The sequence below is a fragment of the Pristiophorus japonicus genome, chromosome 2, assembly GCF_044704955.1.
Source record: "Pristiophorus japonicus isolate sPriJap1 chromosome 2, sPriJap1.hap1, whole genome shotgun sequence".
NCBI classification, from domain to species: domain Eukaryota; kingdom Metazoa; phylum Chordata; class Chondrichthyes; family Pristiophoridae; genus Pristiophorus; species Pristiophorus japonicus.
In genome coordinates, this window is record NC_091978.1 from 56,279,791 (window position 1) to 56,299,216 (window position 19,426).

Here is a 19,426-nt window from a genome sequence, read left to right on the forward strand (position 1 = left end):
GGTACAGCAGGTGGTGAAGAAGGCAAATGGTATGTTGGCCTTCATAGCTAGGGGATTTGAGTACAGGAGCAGGGAGGTCTTACTGCAGTTGTACAGGGCCTTAAGTGAGGCCACACCTGGAGTATTGTGTACAGTTTTGATCTCCTAACTTGAGGAAGGACATTTTTGCTATTGAGGGAGTGCAGCGAAGATTCACCAGACTGATTCCCGGGATGGGGGGACTGACCTATCAAGAAAGACTGGATCAACTGGGCTTGTATTCACTGGAGTTCAGAAGAGTGAGAGGGGACCTCATAGAAACGTTTAAAATTCTGACGGGTTTGGACAGGTTGGATGCAGGAAGAATGTTCCCAATGTTGGGGAAGTCCAGAACCAGAGGTCACAGTCTAAGGATAAGGGGTAAGCCATTTAGGACCGAGATAAGGAGAAACTTCTTCACCCAGAGAGTGGTGAACCTGTGGAATTCTCTACCACAGAAAGTAGTTGAGGCCAATTCACTAAATATATTCAAAAGGGAGTTAGATGAAGTCCTTACTACTCGGGGGATTAAGGGGTATGGTGTGAAAGCAGGAAGGGGGTACTGAAGTTGCATGTTCAGCCATGAACTCATTGAATGGCGGTGCAGGCTAGAAGGGCTGAATGGCCTACTCCTGCACCTATTTTCTATGCATCCACCTTGTCAAGTCCCCTCATAATCTTATACGTTGATAAGATTACCTCTTATTCTTCTGAATTCCAATGAGTCGAGGCCCAACCTACCCTCATAAGTCAACCCCCTCATCCCCGGAATCAACCTAGTGAACCTTCGCTGAACTGCCTCCAAAGCAAGTATATCCTTTCGTAAATATGGAAACCAAAACTGCACGCAGTATTCCAGGTGAGGCCTCACCAATACCTTATATAGCTGTAGTAAGACTTTCCTGCTTTTATACTCTATCCCCTTTGTAATAAAGGTCAATATACCATTGGCCTTCCTGATCACTATCCTTTTGTGTTTCATGCACAAGTACTTCCAGGTCCTGCTGTACTGTGGCACTTGGCAATCTTTCTCCATTTAAATAGTAACTTGCTCTTTGATTTTTTCTGCCAAAGTGCATGACCTCACACTTGCCTTATACTCCATCTGCCAAATTTTTGCCCACTTAGCCTGTCTATGTCCTTTTGCAGATTTTTGTGTGCCCTCCTCACACATTGCTTTTCCTCCCATCTTTGTATCAACAACAAACGTGGCTACGTTACACTCAGTCCCTTCTCAAAGTTAATATAGATTGTAAATAGTTGGGGTCCCAGCACTGATCCCTGCCGCACCCCACTAGTTACTGGTTACCAACCAGAGAATGAACCATTAATCCCGACCGTTTTCTCTGTTAGTTGCCAATCCTCTAACCATGCTAATATATTACCCCCAACCCCATAAACTTTTATCTTGTTCAGTAACCTTTTATGTGGCTTCTGGAAGTCCAAATACACCACATCCACTGGTTCCCCTTTATCCACCCTGTTTGTTACATCCTCAAAGAATTCCAGCAAATGTGTCAAACATGACTTCCCCTTCATAAATCCATGCTGACTCTGCCTGACCGAATTTTGCTTTTCCAAATGTCCTGCTACTGCTTCTTTAATAATGGACTCCAACATTTTCCCAACACAAATGTTAGGCCAACTGGTGTATAGTTTCCTACCGTTTGTCTGCCTCCTTTATTTTAATAAAAAAGGGGGCATTACATTTGCAGTTTTCCAATCTGCTGGGACTGCCCTAGAATCCAGGGAATTTTGGTAAATTACAACCGATGCATCCACTATCCCTGCCGTTACTTCCCAGTCTTCTGTCCTCCCACTTCAATCTCGTTTAATTTAAACTCCATTAAATCATCCGTTTCAGAACATATAGTATGCAACAATGTGAATGTATTTTTGTAAAGATTAAATGCCAACATACTATACAACAATCACTGTGAATTTATTTTTCAAAATAGTTTTGCATCACTTCTTGCCACAGTGCCTGCTGACAAATTAAATATTTAAAATACAATTTAAATAAAATATTTTTTTTCTCTCTTCCTCTCTGTCTCCTGCACCATCTCTGGGTAAGAAAGTAAATTCCAGGCTTCTGCCAATGGTGCTCCACAACTGATACATGAGGATGGACACGGTAGGTACTTCCACAAATGGCAAGTGCACCTGGCTTTTGGACAATCACCCAGCAGAGATTAGGTCCCTAACATTGCTAGTGATACAGTGCGTGGGGAAATCACATTTGCACATTCTAACATTCCAGAAATCAGTATGCATCACACTTCAATGTTGGTTTCAATACATGGTCCCTGAAGAACAGCCTCTCCAGTGTCTCAAAAGGAGCAGAAACATACTACCGCGTCTACGTGCAGCGTTTGAGCTCAACTGTGCTGCTCAGCAAAGGGACATCTTCAGGTCACTCTCATCTGTTAGCAGCAGCTGCAAGAGTATTGGAGATCTGGAAGCAGATGGCATAGAGGTCAAAAATACCTTTTTAAATAGAAAAAAAAGTAGCCTAGCTTGAATTTCCCTACCTCCAAGTGTAGCTAGGATTGAAAACTTGTTTGCACACAACACTCCAATTCCACAGTAAATCTTTGTACAACCAACAGCCAGAACATTCAGACTATCAAGATCTCATCCATTTCCCCCCAGTTTTGTTTCTCTTCTCCCGAGGGTACTGGATTATAGTTATCCAGGTAGCAATTACCCTCTATTACCCTCACCATGCTTCATGTACGAATCAAGATCATGAGTGTTAGACTAATAGCTTGAGAAGGACATCACAGCTATGTTGAATGCTGTCCATAACCAATTATATATACACAATATAATTTGGGCAGCAGCCAGAAGTTTAAAAACCTCAGTTGAGATCTGTCCTAGCACAAGAGTTTGAGGCTATTTCTACCAGTTCAATTTCTGCCTCAGCTGAGATCAACACAGTGCAGAGCAGGTATTAGATCTGGAACCTTCGAGTCAACGTGGCTTAATGCTGCTATATGCATCAGGAAAATGCCTCAAAATAGTTTAAATAAAACTGCAAACCTTTCGATCTCCTTGCACCAGATGGGCCCCCTGCTAATGTTGCTCCCAAGATCATCCTACACTTTTCCACTTTTAAAAAGGAAGTGCCCAAACTCTGACTACATGGCTAGCATTTATTATCTATTACTCCACTTTTAGCAAAGTGTTATCTTTCACTAACTCAATAATAGTATCCATCTGCTACCTCAAACTCTTTACATGGCTGCAGGTTACTCAAATGCAAATGGCAGTACTGTCTATCCTGCCCTCACCCAATATCTATGCATGCATTCATTAATAGGTGTTACCAAATTGAAACAAAAATTTGCCATTATATGGTGGTTCAACATCACTGAAACCTCTCAATGTGGTTCATAGTGAATTATAGCAAGACAAATGAGCAGGAACTCTGCTGATTGATGGAGAGGGAGATTTTGTAAGATTACACTCACTCAGCACCTTGGGACATTTTACTACGTTAAATACACCACATAAATGCAAGCTGTTATTCAAGGGGCACTACGGCCAGTTATATTTCCTTAAGTCAGCAAAGACCAGGGAATTGAAGCAGAGATCTACTGGTCCACATGTCTTGGTACTATGCCAAACTTTGGCCACAAGGGGGTGCTTTTTCCTCAGATTTAACTAGGACACATTTCCCTTTAACTAGATTACAACAGTGCTAACATTGTAGGGTTTGGTCTCAACCAAGGAGAAGTACACATCAACACAGCAATAACACCTCTATTAAAGAGTTTAAGATCAGGAGATATATATATATATATATATGGGATAATTGTCCAAAGAAATAGGAATTATATTACAGCATTACATAAAAGAAAGTCGCTAAACAGCATGATAAAGTGCAACACAACACAAAGTGGCGAGACATCATTAGACACTTTATATCAATTGCAAGCTGGTTAGCAAAACTACTTCCATTTTTTTTTAAATATCAGGACACATATTATGCTTGACAGAGGTCTTAATCATTCTTTTTGTCCGCAGCATCTGGTGGTCCTTCTGTGGTGATGCAGTCTGTAGCTTTGCTAATGCAATTCCCATCTCCATTCATAGTCGAATGTTCAGACTAAAGAAAAAGAGACGTGATCAGTTGAAAGACTATTTGTGGGGTGAAAATAGGAAATCAAAAAAAAAAGCACAACTGCTTGTTACTTTTCCTCTTTTTCTACCCGTTTTCTCCCCAGGAAACATCCACTGTTTTGACCTAGTGGCCATCAGTGGCAGAACAAATGGGAGGGGTTATGACTTCCCCCAATCACTGAGGTTGGATAATTTTGACTGCAATTATTTAATATTGAACTTTTGAATTCTATGTCACCTTGCTATTTTGAGTAACACAAATTGCAATGTGGCATTGGAATTTGATGTCATGGCTGTGCTGTGCCAGGTCATCCAAATCTGGAGTTGGCCACCACCTCCCTCCTCTAACTTTCACTCTGCTCCAAGCCATGTGAGCTTGGCTGTTTGACTTGTTGATGGGAGAGGGGGACATCACAGCTGAGCTAATCCTATCATCTTATATCCAGCAGGAGTCATCAGGAACAGAAACATTGACCAGTTTCTCCCCCGCATGCATCTTGAAGCACATTCAGGTGAATTCTCATAGCCCTGCTATTAACCTAGCTGCCCAAGCCTAAACCAAAAATTGAACAGGGTACCATCTTGATCTGTTTTGCTCACTGCAAGGAGTAAATAATGGGGAGCATCAACCACCACATTCAGAATTTGAGGTAGGCTGGTGAAAAATGAAGGGGGTTCACGGGCAAAAAAGACAATAAAATTATAAAGTGAAATTGTAGCAAAAAACCCCACACACAATGAAAGCAAAATACATGTTCAGACAAGACAATTCATGCAAAAATCCCAGTTAGCAGCAGGAACTATTGAGAAAGGGGGAATGGGTTAAAACGTTCTCCTTAGTGGTTGCAAGTCCAGTCCAGGTGGAAGAGATAAAAAAAAGTCTTCTCCCTCGTCAGCTGTGTGGATCCAAAGCCAATAAAGTTTGCTGTGGCTTCAAATGAGGATAGGTCTTCAACGCAAACTACCTACAATTCAGCACTAAAGTGATAATCTCAGCGGGCGCAAGCACGTTTTCTGAGAACTGGAAATGTCACGTATGCAGCCAGGAATTTCCTCAAACCTGGGATTAAAGTAATTTATTGGAGAAGAGTTAGAGAGAGAGAGTTTCACTGGCCTAGAATTCCATACCTTGATGAATTTCTACAGTTCTGCACCCATGGTCTAGGAAGGAATAGCAAAACTAAAAAAACAAAAATTGGATTAAACTGTTCATTATGGAAGGGAATAAATAAAATTAATTTTAAAAGGCACAGTTGGCCAAATACAAGATGCTTTCTCAACAGTGGGGGGGGGGGTGGGGGAAGAGGGGGAGCGCTCACTGCATCTCTGTTGTAGAGATTTCAGCAGCCGCTTACAAAACAGTGCCTGCAAAGAGTCTGGGAACAGGTATTCTGCCCATCAGCATGGACCTTGTGTGTGGCAACCTAAAGAGGAAGAGGGGAATATAAAATTTTAAAATAGGGCAACAAAAAAGTACTGAGCTTCCTGTAATATTACTGAAGTTGTAGAGATCAATAAAAGAAATAGGGTGAAAATGACCATCTCCAAAAATAACTACAAAGCTGTACATCTCAAGGCCCCAACGCATTAGCCACGTTTGAAACTCACCCGTCAATGCACTGCACCACCTGATTGTTGACTCAAGCTTTTACAAGGCAGTAAACAAACTTTCTTCTCAGAATCGGTGCTGCATTATTACCAGAATCTTGCTGTGGCTGGGTCTCAGAGGGTCCCACTGAATGTGCTTGTAATGCTGCAGAGTCGCGATTTAGGAGTATTTGATGGTGATGGGGCATGGAACATATTCCCCCACTACGACAGATCATTTGAGCAAACATATAAAAAGACCAAAAATGCATCTTAACCAACCAAAACAAAAAAAGCACATGCACGATGAAGCAGCCAGACTGATGAGGTACAGCACTGGTTTGTGCCTATGATTTCCCAAGCTAAGTTATCTTAGCCAGGGTACCAGGAAAGGAAGCAGAAATTATACACAAACAAGTGAGCTCAAGGTACTCTCACCCATTGAGAAATAGATCTACAGTGCCACTGGTAGAGTGGCAAATATACATCTGCCTTCGCAGTTAGGAGACAGTAGATACCGACTGTAAATTTTAAATAGAAGCTCGCGTTGGAAAGAGTTTGAACTTCGGTGTTGCTCCCAGTTCAGCATGCATTTCACCCTTCACAAAAACTTCTTCCACATTATGTACAATATTCAAGCCCTAGTGACTTTGTACTGGTACTAGAATCTCACCAATCAATACTGCAGGTTTGCTTGAAGGGGAGAATGGATGGTGGATGTGTGGAATTTCAAGGATAAGGTGAAATCTACCAGTGTTGGAAGGATCTATGGGAGATTTCACTTTGCTCAGATCTAGGAGTTTAAAACTTTGTTTGAACATATACACCCTTCTTGTCCTGGACTATAAAGAACTACTACAGCAGATAAATATTTGGTTCCTTTATTAGTGCCAGATGGTTAATGATTTCATTCAGTGGTCGGTGCAGCACTGTAGATATTATCTGTGCTAAAACTCTACAGTTAGCAGTTTCTGAGCTTTGATCTCACATGCCTTCACTTTCTTACGTTTGTTCTTTCTCCCCTGTAACAATCATAAAGAAAAGTGAGTATTGAAAAAATAATGCAAGGAGTCAGCATGGAGCAGGACAACATCGAAGCAGATAATGACTAGAATCTTATTTCACTCAATGCCTGCTCGATTTTGTTACTAAATTCTAACCCAATGCAGACATTCCTATTGTATGCCAGCTTGGTTACTTATAACAAACCCATCGACATCCCAAGACTCAATCCAATCGGCTGAACCATATGAGCCACGAGATCCCCGTTTGGATCATCAGTCTGTACTGAGTTAGGCACAATTGGACTCCACACTCCTGGCTCGGAGAGGAAATTGACCAAAGGTTTCATTCCTGACTTACCAACAAAACCTGCTGCATTGGTGGAAGGCAGAATATGGGTTGGCTGTGGTGCCCTCTGCAGTTGAGTAGTCTACAACATTCTTGAATGAAAAACTGCATCACTACCTCAGCAAGGAGTCAAGACCATTAAATATCAGAAAGGAGGGAGATTTTGGTTGAAAGATAGAATGAAAAGCAAGCCAGCCTTTTTGAAAGTCAAGAAATTAATATTTTCTATTTATAACACTGTTTAAAAAAAATAATGATAATCCTGTGTTAACACATAGCTTGAAAATAAAATGGAGGAATTGTGTCCTGTAGTTTCTAACTCATTCTCCATAATACAAGGCTGTTTAAAGTCTCCCTCAAACTAAGTGTAGCTAAGCAATAGGATATCACATCAGGAGACATCTTAGGCCTACCACTTAAATGACAATATTCCCAGCTAATTGTCAGTGTTTCCATGGGGTGCAAATGAATTTCCCCTCCCATCCCCTTTCCCTACCAAAACGATTGGCTGGGAATCTGTTCCGAGACGCTGGACACTTACCAGAATGAGTCCCAGAGCACCCAAGGTTTGGAAAGGAGTAAAGAGCACAGGCTTTCCCTGTTATTTTCCCTCAGAAGTGCCTGGCTTCAGCTCAGAACCGTTCTTTGGTGGCACAGTTGAAATCTGTAACTCATGGATGCAAATCCATTTCTATGAATCCATGGCAACAGAAACTTCACTGGGCAAATCATGTTCCTTATCAGCCCATTTAAAAATTCTGCACTTAAACCCACGGTATAAAATTCCAGGACGCAAAATAAATCTAGTGTCTACAATAAAGTTAGAAACATAGATGCATTACCTTCATTGTTCCATTACATGCTCCCCCTTTCGGTGTAGAGATGTCCTCTTTCACAGCTCGTTTGGGCCATAGACGGGAAATAAAGGGAGAGATGAAAGGATACAAGATAGGCTCCAAGAACTTCTTGTAAACCCACAAAAGGACTGGAATGACTATGCAAGGAATGCAGACCATTGCTGTGGATCAGAGTGGGGAGGAAAAAAAACTCAATTTAAGTTATCACAAATGCAGCTCATTTATAATTTTCTCAACATATCCATCAAGTGGGCAGGCATGTAATCAATTTCCTAGCTCGTCAATGCCAACCGCCTGTTTACAAGAGCAACTTAGGGCGACTCAAAAATTCATACTATTTGATATTGAAAAAGCTAGTTTATTTTTTTTTTCCTACCCTCTTTTACTGATTACCCAGTGGAACTGTATGCCAGTGAAATGCAATGCTAGGGCCCCTGTACTTTTGCCCATGGTCATTCTTCACACGTAATTCTAAACATGCGTGTCAGCATCAAGTGGAGCATCATAACCGAGATCAATCTTAAGAACATAATAGGAGGAGTAGGCCATTTGGCCCCTCAAGCCTGCTCCGCCATTCAATAAGATCATGGCTGATCTGATCATGGACTCAGCTCCACTACCCCACCCGTTCCCCATAACCCTTTACTCCCTTATCGCTCAAAAATATAAATATATTCAAAGACACAGCCTCCACAGCTGCCCAGGCCAGAGAATTCCTTTGGTTTTCAACCCTCAAGAAATTTTTCCTCATCTCAGTTTTAAATGGGCGGCCTCTTATTCTAAGACTACGTCGCCTAGTTTTAGTTTCCCCTATGAGTGGAAATATCCTCTCTGCATCAACCTTGTCAACTCCCCCCTCATTATCTTAAGTTTCAATAACATCATTTCTCATTCTTCTGAACTCAAATGTGTACAGGCCCAACCTACCTTCATAAGTCAACCCCCTCATCTCCAGAATCAACCTAGTGAACCTTCTCTGAACAGCCTCCAGTGCAAGTATATCATTCCTCACTAGACACCCATACAAAGCATTACTAGATTCAGAAACAGGTGTGGGAAGCGTGGCCTAGGGAACCAAGGTCAATAAAGACTGCCTAGATCAGCTAAGAACAGACCAGAAATCACGCTCGAGACCTTCTAGTCTGTTTAGCTCAATATATCATACTAACCAGAAGAGCAATGCTGGTGACAGACCTAAACAATTGAATCACATGCCTTTTAATTGATGTTCTATTGTATTCTGAAATGGAAGTGATGCCGTCTGCATCACAGGGCAACAAGCTGCTTTGGAGCAGTGTGTTACAAGGGACCAATACATCCTCAGGATCCTTTTAAATGAACGTGCAACAAAATACACTGTGCTATATTACTGAATCACTAATGCCCTTCAGGGAAGGAAACCTACTGGTTTGGCCTATGACTCCAGTCCGACACCAATGTGGTTGGTTCTTAACTGAAAGAAAGAAACTGCCCTCGGAAGTGGCCAAGCAAGCCCCTTGGTTGCATCAAATCACTAAAAAGAATGCAGCGGCCCACCATCTCAGAGCAACTAGGGATGGCCAATAATGCCCACTTCCCAAGAATGAATTTTTAAAAATATGAGATCAAATGATGCAATAGTGAACTGACAGAATTGAGATACATTTTATATTGGGCACATAATCAGCTAAAATTGCACCTCATTTTTACATAGCTGTATTTTAAATCTGCATTATAACATTTTTAAAATTAAAAATAATTTGGAATATAATTCTACAATACTGTTGTATAATAGATTCTTGTATGCAATACACCACACACAGCTGTTTTTGCCATCACTGTTGAATGAAAATTATATACCCAAGATAACATTTTGAAACAACCAGACATTAGATGAATATACAGCTTAAGATAACATTTTATAATTAGATAGAATTATGTAACACACAGAGGCACTTCTATAACAGCTCAAACTATACTGCAGGTACAATTTTTATAAATGAGAAAAATAAGATAATGTACTGCATTAAATTCAACTGTGTAAGATACTGTGACTCAGGGGTATATCACTAGATCTGACGATAACATACTGTGGATTGTGGATATATCCTGCAGTATACATTAGCTACATTACTACATAGTTATGCAAGACACTGTGGGACAGGCTTATACGATTCCTGTTTAACTCCGTATATGCTAGTTACTTTCCTGCATCAGTTTTCCTAAATGGGTGTGCATATTTCAGCAGTGTCAATAGAGTGTATTCAGGAATCCCAGCAAATTTGCCAGCTACAAACCCAAATTTTAAATAACCAGTCAATACATCCCATTTTAACTCCCTCATTACATCTGAACTCACAAATTAAAACAATGAGCTTGAAATCCTGGATCCAGCACAAAAAACATTACCTTTAGGAAGTGGTAGAAGTGGTGTCACCCTAGCTCCCTCTCCATTAGATATAATGAACTGCTTGATCAAACAGTGGACAGTGTAGGTTGGGGGTTATACCTTATGTATCAACTAACTAACTGATCCTCTAAACTATACACCACAACACTGTTCAACAGTCATTTTCAAACTTTACAGTAGGGGGAAAACCTCTACAAATATTGATACACTTTAAGTAACCCATATCCTAATGTCTAAAAAAAGATAAAAGGATACAGTTATGGTTACAGAAAACTTTACATTTTTTAAGCAACAAATTATAACTCACTGGCAAGTCAACAGAATGAAATCTGATGACCCAGCAGATCCTAGTTGAAAACCCATGATATAATGCCCCGTATATTATTGGGCAAGTACAGCCAATGCCAATTCCAATTTGGGTGGCTCCTTCTGTATACACTGATAGTTGCAATCAGTGTACATAACGGAAATTCAAAACACAACCCATCGATCATTACATAGAATAATCAGCACAGAACAGACCATTTCGATCACCTAATCTGTGGTGGTGTTTATATTTTGAGTCTCTTCCCATTCCATCCACCTCATCTCAGCACTTCAACAGATCTTTCTATTCCCTTTTCTCTCATGTACTCGAGTTTCCTTTTAAAAGCATCTAAGCTATTGGTTTTAAACAATTCCTGTGGTACTAAGTTCCACATTCTAATCGCTCCGAGTAAAGAAAGTTCTCCTTATTTCCCCATTAGATTTATTCATAAATCTTGTACTTCTGGCCCCTAGTTTTGGATTCTCCCACAAGTGGAAACATTCTCTCTACATGAACTCTGTCCAATCCATTCATAATTTTAAAGACCTCTATCAGGTCACCTCTAAGTCTCTTTTTTTTTTAAAAAAGAAAAAACCCACACCCTGCTCAATCTTTCCCAATAGCTGTAATCTCTCAGTTCTGGTGCCATCCCTGTAAATCTTATTTTGCACTTTCTCCAGTGATTCTATGTCCTTTTATAGTATGGAGACCAAAATTGTGCACAGTACTCCAAGTGCAGCTTGACCAGGGTTCTATGAATTTAACATAACTTTACTATTTTAGAATTCTACACCTCTAGAATTAAATCCCAGTGCTTTGTTCACATTTTGAATGGCTTTGCTGACCTGCAATGCTATTTTTACATGATTTGCTCACCTATATCCCTAGATGCCTTTGCTCTTCTACCCCATTCATTTTCTTACTTTTTAAGGCGTGGGTAAATTTCTATTTTCTTACCAAAGTGCAGCAACTCACATTTATCTATGTTAAAGTTCATTTGCTACTTAACTGCCAAGTCTGCAAGTTTTCTAATGTCTTCTTGTAATATGTTGCATTAATCCTCAGTGTTAGCTGTACCCTCTCCCTCCCCTTTAGGTATCACCTGCAAATTTTGAAATTGTGTTACTTATTCCTAAATCATTAATGTAAATTATAAACATAGGCCCCAGTACTGATCCTTGTGGAACATTGCTTTCTACCTTCCTCCATTCTGAATAACTACCCTTTACCCGCTACTCTCTGCTTTCTATTTTTGGTCAATTTGCTATCCATTCAGCTATTTGCCCCTTGACTCCACATGCCCCAACCCTTGTCACGGAGCTCGACATTTCGTTAGCTCTAGCAATATGGCCCAAGAAGCCCCAGCAAGTCTTTTCTATTTGCACTTGTAATTCCTGCTGCTTAGTTTGTCCTGTTTGCATTTCCTGGGCCTACAAGTGACAAGGATAAAACTGACGGCGTCACGGGTCCAAGCGCCGAGTGCGGCTCACTGGGGCGCAGTGTTTTAAGGAAAAATTTCTCCCACCCTGGGGGTAACACATGGCCAGCCCGAGGACTCACCGACACCCGCTCAAAGCCCGACAACTTCGCCGACCCAATTCCACAACAATGCTCCGAAAGCCAGCGACCCTCCCACTCCTCCTCGCCTGACGTCCGAGTCACGAGGGCAGCCTCCTTCCTGAGTGGCTGCTTCGCAGAACCCAATGTGCTTCGTCGCCGTCGCTTATTGGTTGTTCATCAGCCCAGGCTGGAAAAGCAATACTGGTTGGTTGACTAGTTAGGGCTGCATGTCCCGATTGGCTGCCGGCATTTAAGTGACGTCATAAGCCCGCGACGTCATAGAGATCGTGTGACCAAATGCCTGGTTGGGATAGTCAAAAGCCACCTGGCCAAGGGACTGAACCAGGGCTGCCCACTTTGGTGGAGGCATTCCTGGAGGTTTGATCACCTGATCCTCTGGCCAGCTAATGCCAGATCACACAACCTCTACAAATCTTATTGAATTTACCCTGTAACGCCTGGGTCCCCCTATGTTGAGAATCTTTATTGGTGGGCAGCTGTTGGGTGACGAGTTTCAAGAACCCTCCCTCCATGGAGGTATCCCTCCATGGAGGAAGACCCATTCCCGTCTCCGTCTTTCCCCCCCAACCTCCAATTCCTGAGCTCTCTGCCGTCCCCTCCCCACCCACAATTTCCAACTGCACACCAATCAATCGTGACTCTCTGCAGGTATCACTGAGCAGCAGCTGATGGAACATAGGAACAGGAGACAGGAGTAGGCCATTTAGCCCCTCCAGCTTATTCTGCCATTCAATGAGATCATGGCTGATCTGTGACCTAACTTCATATCCCTTAATACCTTGGTTAAGAAAAATCTATCAATCTCAGATTTAAAATTAATAATTGATCTAGCATCAATTGTCATTTGTCAGTTTCAAACTTTACACCTTTTGTGTGTATAAGTGTTTCCTAATTTCACTCCTGAAAAGTCTGGCTCTAATTTTTAGACGATGCCCCCTAGTCCTAGATTCCCCAACTAGCAGAAATAGTTTCTCTCTATCTATCTTATTTGTTCCCCTTAATATGTTGAAAACTTTGATTAAATCACCTCTTAACCTTCTAAATTCTAGGGAATTCAACCCTAATTTGTGTAATCTCTCCTCGTAATTTAAACCTTGGAGTCCAGGTATAATTCTGGTAAACCTACGTTGCACTCCCTCCAATGCCAATATATCCTTCCTAAGGTGTGGTGCCCAGAACTACTCACAGGTGTTGTCTAACCAGGGCTATGTATAGCTGTAGCATAACTTTTACACCCCCCACCCCCGTATATATAGATATAAAGATACAGATGTGTCCTTGAGATATAAAGGCCAGTCTTTCGGATGAGAGATTAAACCAAGGCCCCATTTGCTCTGAGGTGGACGTAAAAATCCTATGGCACTATTTCGAAGAAGAGCAGGAGAGTTATCTGCAGTGTCCTGGCCAATATTTATCCCTCAATCAACATAACAACAAACTCCAGATTATCTGGCCATTATCACATTGCTGTTTGTGGAAGCTTGTTTGTGCGCAAATTGTCTGCCACGTTTCCCACAGTGACTACACTCCAAACATACACTCCATTGGCTGTAAAGTGCTTTGAGACATCCTGTGGTTGTGCTATATAAATCCAAGTCTTCTTTTTATTCCATTAGCCTTTTTGATCATTTTCTGTACCTGTTCATACCATTTTAATGATCTATGTACCTGGACCCCCAAGCCTTTTTGGACCTCCACTGTTTTTAGCTTTTCACCATTTAGAAAGTACCCTGGTTGATCCTTTTTAGGTTCAAAGTGGATGACCTCGCTGAGTCAAAAACCTGGAACTCCCTCCCTAACAGCAGTATGGGAGCACATTCACCACACGGACTGCAGTGGTTCAATTAGGCAACTCACCGCCAACTTCTCAAGAGCAATTAGGGATGGGCAATAAATGCTGGCCTTGCCAGCGACACCCACATCCCAGGAACGAATACAAAAATTTGCCTACATTGAACATAAGAAATAGGCGTAGGCCATTTGACTCCTTGAGCTTGCTCCGCCATTTAATAAGATCATAGCTGATCTGATCATAAACTCAGCTCTACTTCCCTGCCCGCTCCTCATAACCCTTTATTCCCTTATCGCTCAAAAATCTGTCTATCATCACCTTAAATATATTCAATGACCCAGCCTCCACAGCTCTCTGGGGTAAAGAATTCCACAGATTTACAACACTCAGAAGAAATTCCTCCTCATCTCAGTTTCAAATGGGCGGCCGCTTATTCTGAGACTATGCCCCCTTGTTTTCGTTTCCCCTGAGTGGAAATATCCTCTCTGCATCTACCATGTCGAGTCCCCTCATTATCTTATATATTTCGATACGATCACCTCTCATTCTTCTGAACTCCAATGAATATAGATCCAACCTACTCAGCCTATCTTCATAAGTCAATCCGCTCATCTCCGTATTCAACCTAGTGAACCTTCTCTGAACAGCCCCCAATGCAGGAATAATCCTTCCTTAAATATGGAGACCAAAACTGTACGCAGCACTCTAGGTGTGGCATCACCAATACCATGTACAGTTGTAGCAGGATATCTCTGCTTTTATACTCAATCCCCCTTGCAATAAAGGCTAACATTCCACTTGCCTTCCTGCTGTACCTGCATACTAACTTTTTGTTTCCTGCACAAGGACCCCCCAAGTCCCTCTGTACTGCAGCACTTTGCAATTTTTCTACATTTAAATTATAATTTGCTTTTCTATTTTTTCTGCCAAAGTGGATAACCTCACATTTTCCCACATTGTACTCCATCTGCCAAATGTTTGCCCACTCACTTAGCCTGTCTATATCCCTTTGCAGATTTTTTTGTGTCCTCCTCACAATTTGCTTTTCCACCCATCTTTGTATCATCAGCAAACTTGGCTACAATACACTTGGTCCCTTCATTCAAGTCATTAATATAGGTTGTAAATATTTGAGGCCCCAGCACCAATCCCTGTGGCACCCCACTAGTTACTGTTTGCCAACTGGAAAATGACCCGTTTATCCCGACTGTTTTCTGTTCGTTAGCCAATCCTCGATCTATGTTAATATATTACCTCCAATCCCGTGAACTTTTATCTTGTGCAATAACCTTTCATGTGGCACCTTATCGAATGCCTTCTGGAAATCCAAATACACCACATCTACTGGTGCCCTTTTATCCACCCTGCTCGTTACATCCTCAAAGAACTCCAGCAAATTTGTCAAACATGATTTCTCTATCATGAAACCATGTTGACTCTGCTTGATTGAATTATGCTTTTCCAAATGTCCTGCTTCCTTAATAATGGACTCCAGCATTTTCCCAACAGATATTAGACTAACTGATCTATAGTTTCCCGCTTTCTGTCTACCTCCATTTTAAATAGGGGTGTTACATTTGTGGTTTTCCAATCCGCTGGGACCTCCCCAGAATCCAGGGATTTTTGGTAGATTACAACCAATGCATCCACTATCTCTGCAGCCACTTCTTTCAGGATCCTAGGATGCAAACCATCAGGTCCATGAGACTTGTCCACCTTTATGCCTATTATGTTAGCGAATACTTCTTTAGTGATAGTGATTGTAGTAAGTTCCTCCCTCCCTATAGCCCCTTGATTATCCACTATTGGGATGCTCTTAGTGTTTTCCATTTGCCAATTTTGCCCATTTACTTAATCTATCGATATCCCTTTTTAATTATATGCTTTCATCTACACTACCTACAATTTCTCTATCTTTGTGTAATCGGCAATTTTGGATATATGGCTTTCTATGTCATTATCTAAATCACTAATAAATACCGCAAATAGTTCAGGCCCCAACACAGATCCCTGGAGAAGGCTGTCAAACGATTGTTTAAAATTAATGAAGTTTAAGCTCATTCTGATTCCTGATGCTGGACTAACAGCAATTATTTACATTACATCATGTCTGTTGCCATGAGAAATTTAAATTGCTGATCTCCCGGGCTGCTAGAGGCAACTCTCACGACAGGCACCACAATTCTGGGAGGGTTGGGAACCTCAGCCTTAATGCATCAGTATGGACCACTCTCAAAGTACTGTAGCGACATAAGCAACAACTTAGATTTATATAGCACCTTTAATTAGTAAAACATCCAAAGGCATGTCACAGGAACAATTATAGGCTGGGTAGGCTGTGGCGAGTGACTCACCTCATGACTTCCCAGAGACTTTCCACTATCTACAAGTCAGGAGTGTGATGGAACATTTACCTGGATGTCAGTCATCATCAGTCATAGGCAGTCCCTCGGAATCGAGGAGCACTTGCTTCCACTCCCAAAGTAAGTTCTTTGATGGCTGAACAATCCGATACGAGAGCCACAGACCCTGTTACAGGTGGGACAGACATTCGTCGAGGGAAGGGGTTGATGGGGCTGGTTTGCTGCGCGCTCCTTCCGCTGCCTGCGCTTGGCCTCTTCATGCTCTTTGCGTTGAGGCACAAAGAGCTCAACGCCCTCCCGGATGTACTTTCTCCACCTCGGGCGGTCTTCGGCTTGGGTCTCCCAGGTGTCAGTGGTGATATCGCACTTTACCAGGGAGGCTTTGAGGGTGTCCTTATAACATTTCCGCTATCCTCCTTTGGCTCGTTTACCATGAAGGAGCTCCGCATAAAGCATTTGCTTAGGGAGTCTAGTATCTGGCATGCGAACTATGTGGCCTGCCCAGCGAAGCTGATCAAGTGTGGTCAGTGCTTCAATACTGGGGATGTTAGCCTGGTCGAGGACACTGATGTTGGTGCGCCTGTCCTCCCAGGAGATTTGCAGGATCTTGCGGCGACATCGTTGGTGATATATCTCCAGCGACTTGAGGTGCCTTCTATATATCGTCCATGCCCCAGATCCATACAGGCGGACGGGTATTACTACAGCCTGTAGACCATGAGCTTGGTGGCAGTTTTGAGGGCCTGGTCTTCAAAGACTGTTTTCCTCAGAAGGCCGAAGGCTGTGCTGGCACACTGGAGGCGTTGTTGAATCTCTGCATCAATGTCTGCCTTTGTTGATGAGAGGCTCCCGAGATATGGAAAATGGTCCATTTTGTCCAGGGCCGCGCCGTGGATCTTGATGTTTGGAGGGTAGTGCTGTGCGGCGGTGACAGGCTGTTGGAGGACTTTTGTCTTATGGATGTTAAGTGTAAGGCCTATGCTTTCATGTGCCTCAGTGAATACATTGACTACATCCTGGATTTCAGCCTCTGAATGTGTGCAGACATAGGCATACTGCAGCTCAACGACAGAGGTTGGGGTGATCTTGGACCTGGCCTGGAGGCGGCGTAGGTTAAACAGCTTCCCACTGGTTCTGTAGTTTAGTTCCACTCCAGCGGGGAGCTTGTTGATTGTGAGGTGGAGCATGGTGGAGAGGAAGATCGAGAAGAGGGTTGGAGCGATGACGCAGTCCTGTTTGACCCCGGTCCGGACGTGGATTGGGTCTGTAATGGATCCGTTGGTAAGGATCACGGCCTGCATGTCATCGTGAAGCAGGCGAAGGATGTTGACAAACTTTTGGGGGCATCCAAAACGGAGGAGGACACTCCATAGACCCTCATGGTTGACAAGTGTCAAAGGCCTTTGTAAGATCGAAAAAGGCCATGTATAAGGGTTGGTACTGCTCCCTGCATTTTTCCTGCAACTGTTGCACTGCAAAGATCATGTCGGTTGTGCCCCGTAGGGGACGAAATCCGCATTGTGATTCTGGGAGGAGCTTCTCAGCCACAGGGAGAAGACGATTGAGGAGAACTCGAGCGACAACTTTCCCAGTGGCTGATAGTAGGGAGATTCCCCTGTAGTTGCCGCAGTCGGACTTGTCCTCTTTTAAAAAATGGTCACAATCACTGCATCTCTGAGATCTCCCGACATGCTCTCCTCCCTCCAGATGAGAGATGAGGCCATGTATCCGCGCTAACAGCGCCTCTCCGCCATACTTTAGTGCCTTAGCAGGGATTCCATCCGCACCCGTAGCCTCGCTATTCTTGAGCTGTTTTATGGCTTTGCCTACCTCGTGCAATGTTGGAGTTTCACTGAGTTGGTGGCGGGTCGTATGCTGCGGGATGGAGTTGAGAACACTCGAGTCAAAGGCAGAGTCTCGATTGAGGAGATCTTCAAAGTGCTCCTTCCATCGGGCCCTGACAGCCTCGGTGTCCTTGATGAGTGTTTCCCCGTAATTGGCCAGGAGTGGGATGGGGCCTTGGGAGTTTGGACCGTAGGTGGCCTTGTCTGCAGCGAAGAATCCTCACATATCGTAGCTGTCGACCAGTTGTTGTATTTCCTGTGCTCTCTCCATCCACCACCTGTTCTTTAGGTCCCGGGTTTTTTGTTGGACCTGAGCCTTGAGCCGTCTGTAATGTTGTTTGCAGCTCCCGAGTTGGGTTGTTGCTTGAGGCTCAGAAAAGCTTTGTGCTTGCGATTTATTAGTTCTTCGATTTCCTGATCATTTATATCAAACCAGTCCTTATATTTTCTGGTTGAGTGACCAAGTGTCTCTTCACAAGCACTGATTATAGAGGCCTGGAGGGCAGACCAAGTGCTATGGGCATTCAGCATCTCAGGGTCATCAAGGCACGCCAGGTTGGCTGTGAGGCGCTGGCTGTATAGGGCTCTCTTAGCTGAGTCTTTAAGTGCTCCGGCATTAACTTTTTTGCGGAACTGCTTCTGCTGTCCCCTCTACTTTGGGGCAATGTTAACGTTGATGGTGGATCGGATTAGGCAGTGGTCCGTCCAGCAGTCATCAGCTGTGGTCATGGCGCGGGTGATGCGCACATCCTTGCGATTCCTAGTTTGGATGATGACATAGTCAAGCAGGTGCCAGTGTTTGGAGCGAGGGTGTTGCCACGATTGGCGGAACAGGGTGTTGGTGATGAGTTCATGTTCTAGACATTTTGTCAGGAGTAGGGTACCGCTGGAGTTGGCTTTCCCTACCACTCTGCCAATCACACCTCCCCAGAGGGCTGTCTTTGCCAACCCTGGCATTAAAATCACCCAGGTGGATCAATTTGTCACCCATGGGGACGCGAGACAAGAATGACTCGAGGTTGGAATAAAAACCCTCTTTAGCCTCATCCGTTGCATCGAGTGTAGGGGCATACACACTGATGACTGTGGTGCATTGGTTCTGATAGGATAATACGAAGAGTCATGAGGCGTTCGTTAACCCCACAGGGGGAGTCATTGAGGCGGTCGACCAGCTCATTCTTGACGGCAAAGCCGACTCCATGAAGGTGGTGTT

The 19,426-nt window shown here is 43.1% G+C and overlaps 1 protein-coding gene across 1 annotated transcript; it reads right to left on the bottom strand.

Annotated features, from left to right (window-relative positions):
* Window positions 1-1,936: 1,936 nt before the first annotated feature.
* Window positions 1,937-12,302, bottom strand: LOC139238626 (UPF0729 protein C18orf32 homolog). Its single transcript, XM_070867486.1, has 3 exons — window positions 12,194-12,302; window positions 7,923-8,098; window positions 1,937-4,129 (listed from the first exon to the last, which is right to left on the bottom strand). The coding sequence occupies exons 2-3, from the start codon at window positions 8,094-8,096 to the stop codon at window positions 4,025-4,027; spliced, it is 279 nt and encodes a 92-aa protein (XP_070723587.1). The 5' UTR covers window positions 8,097-8,098; window positions 12,194-12,302; the 3' UTR covers window positions 1,937-4,024.
* Window positions 12,303-19,426: the final 7,124 nt, after the last annotated feature.

What these genes read in the sequence shown, in the direction of transcription:
- LOC139238626 (XM_070867486.1), bottom strand. Translation starts at nt 8,096, where the DNA reads ATGGTCTGCATTCCTTGCATAGTCATTCCAGTCCTTTTGTGGGTTTAC. An exon ending in CATGTAATGGAACAATGAAG is followed by an intron (nt 4,130 to 7,922) that starts GTAATGCATCTA and finishes CTTTTTCTTTAG; the next exon opens with TCTGAACATTCGACTATGAA.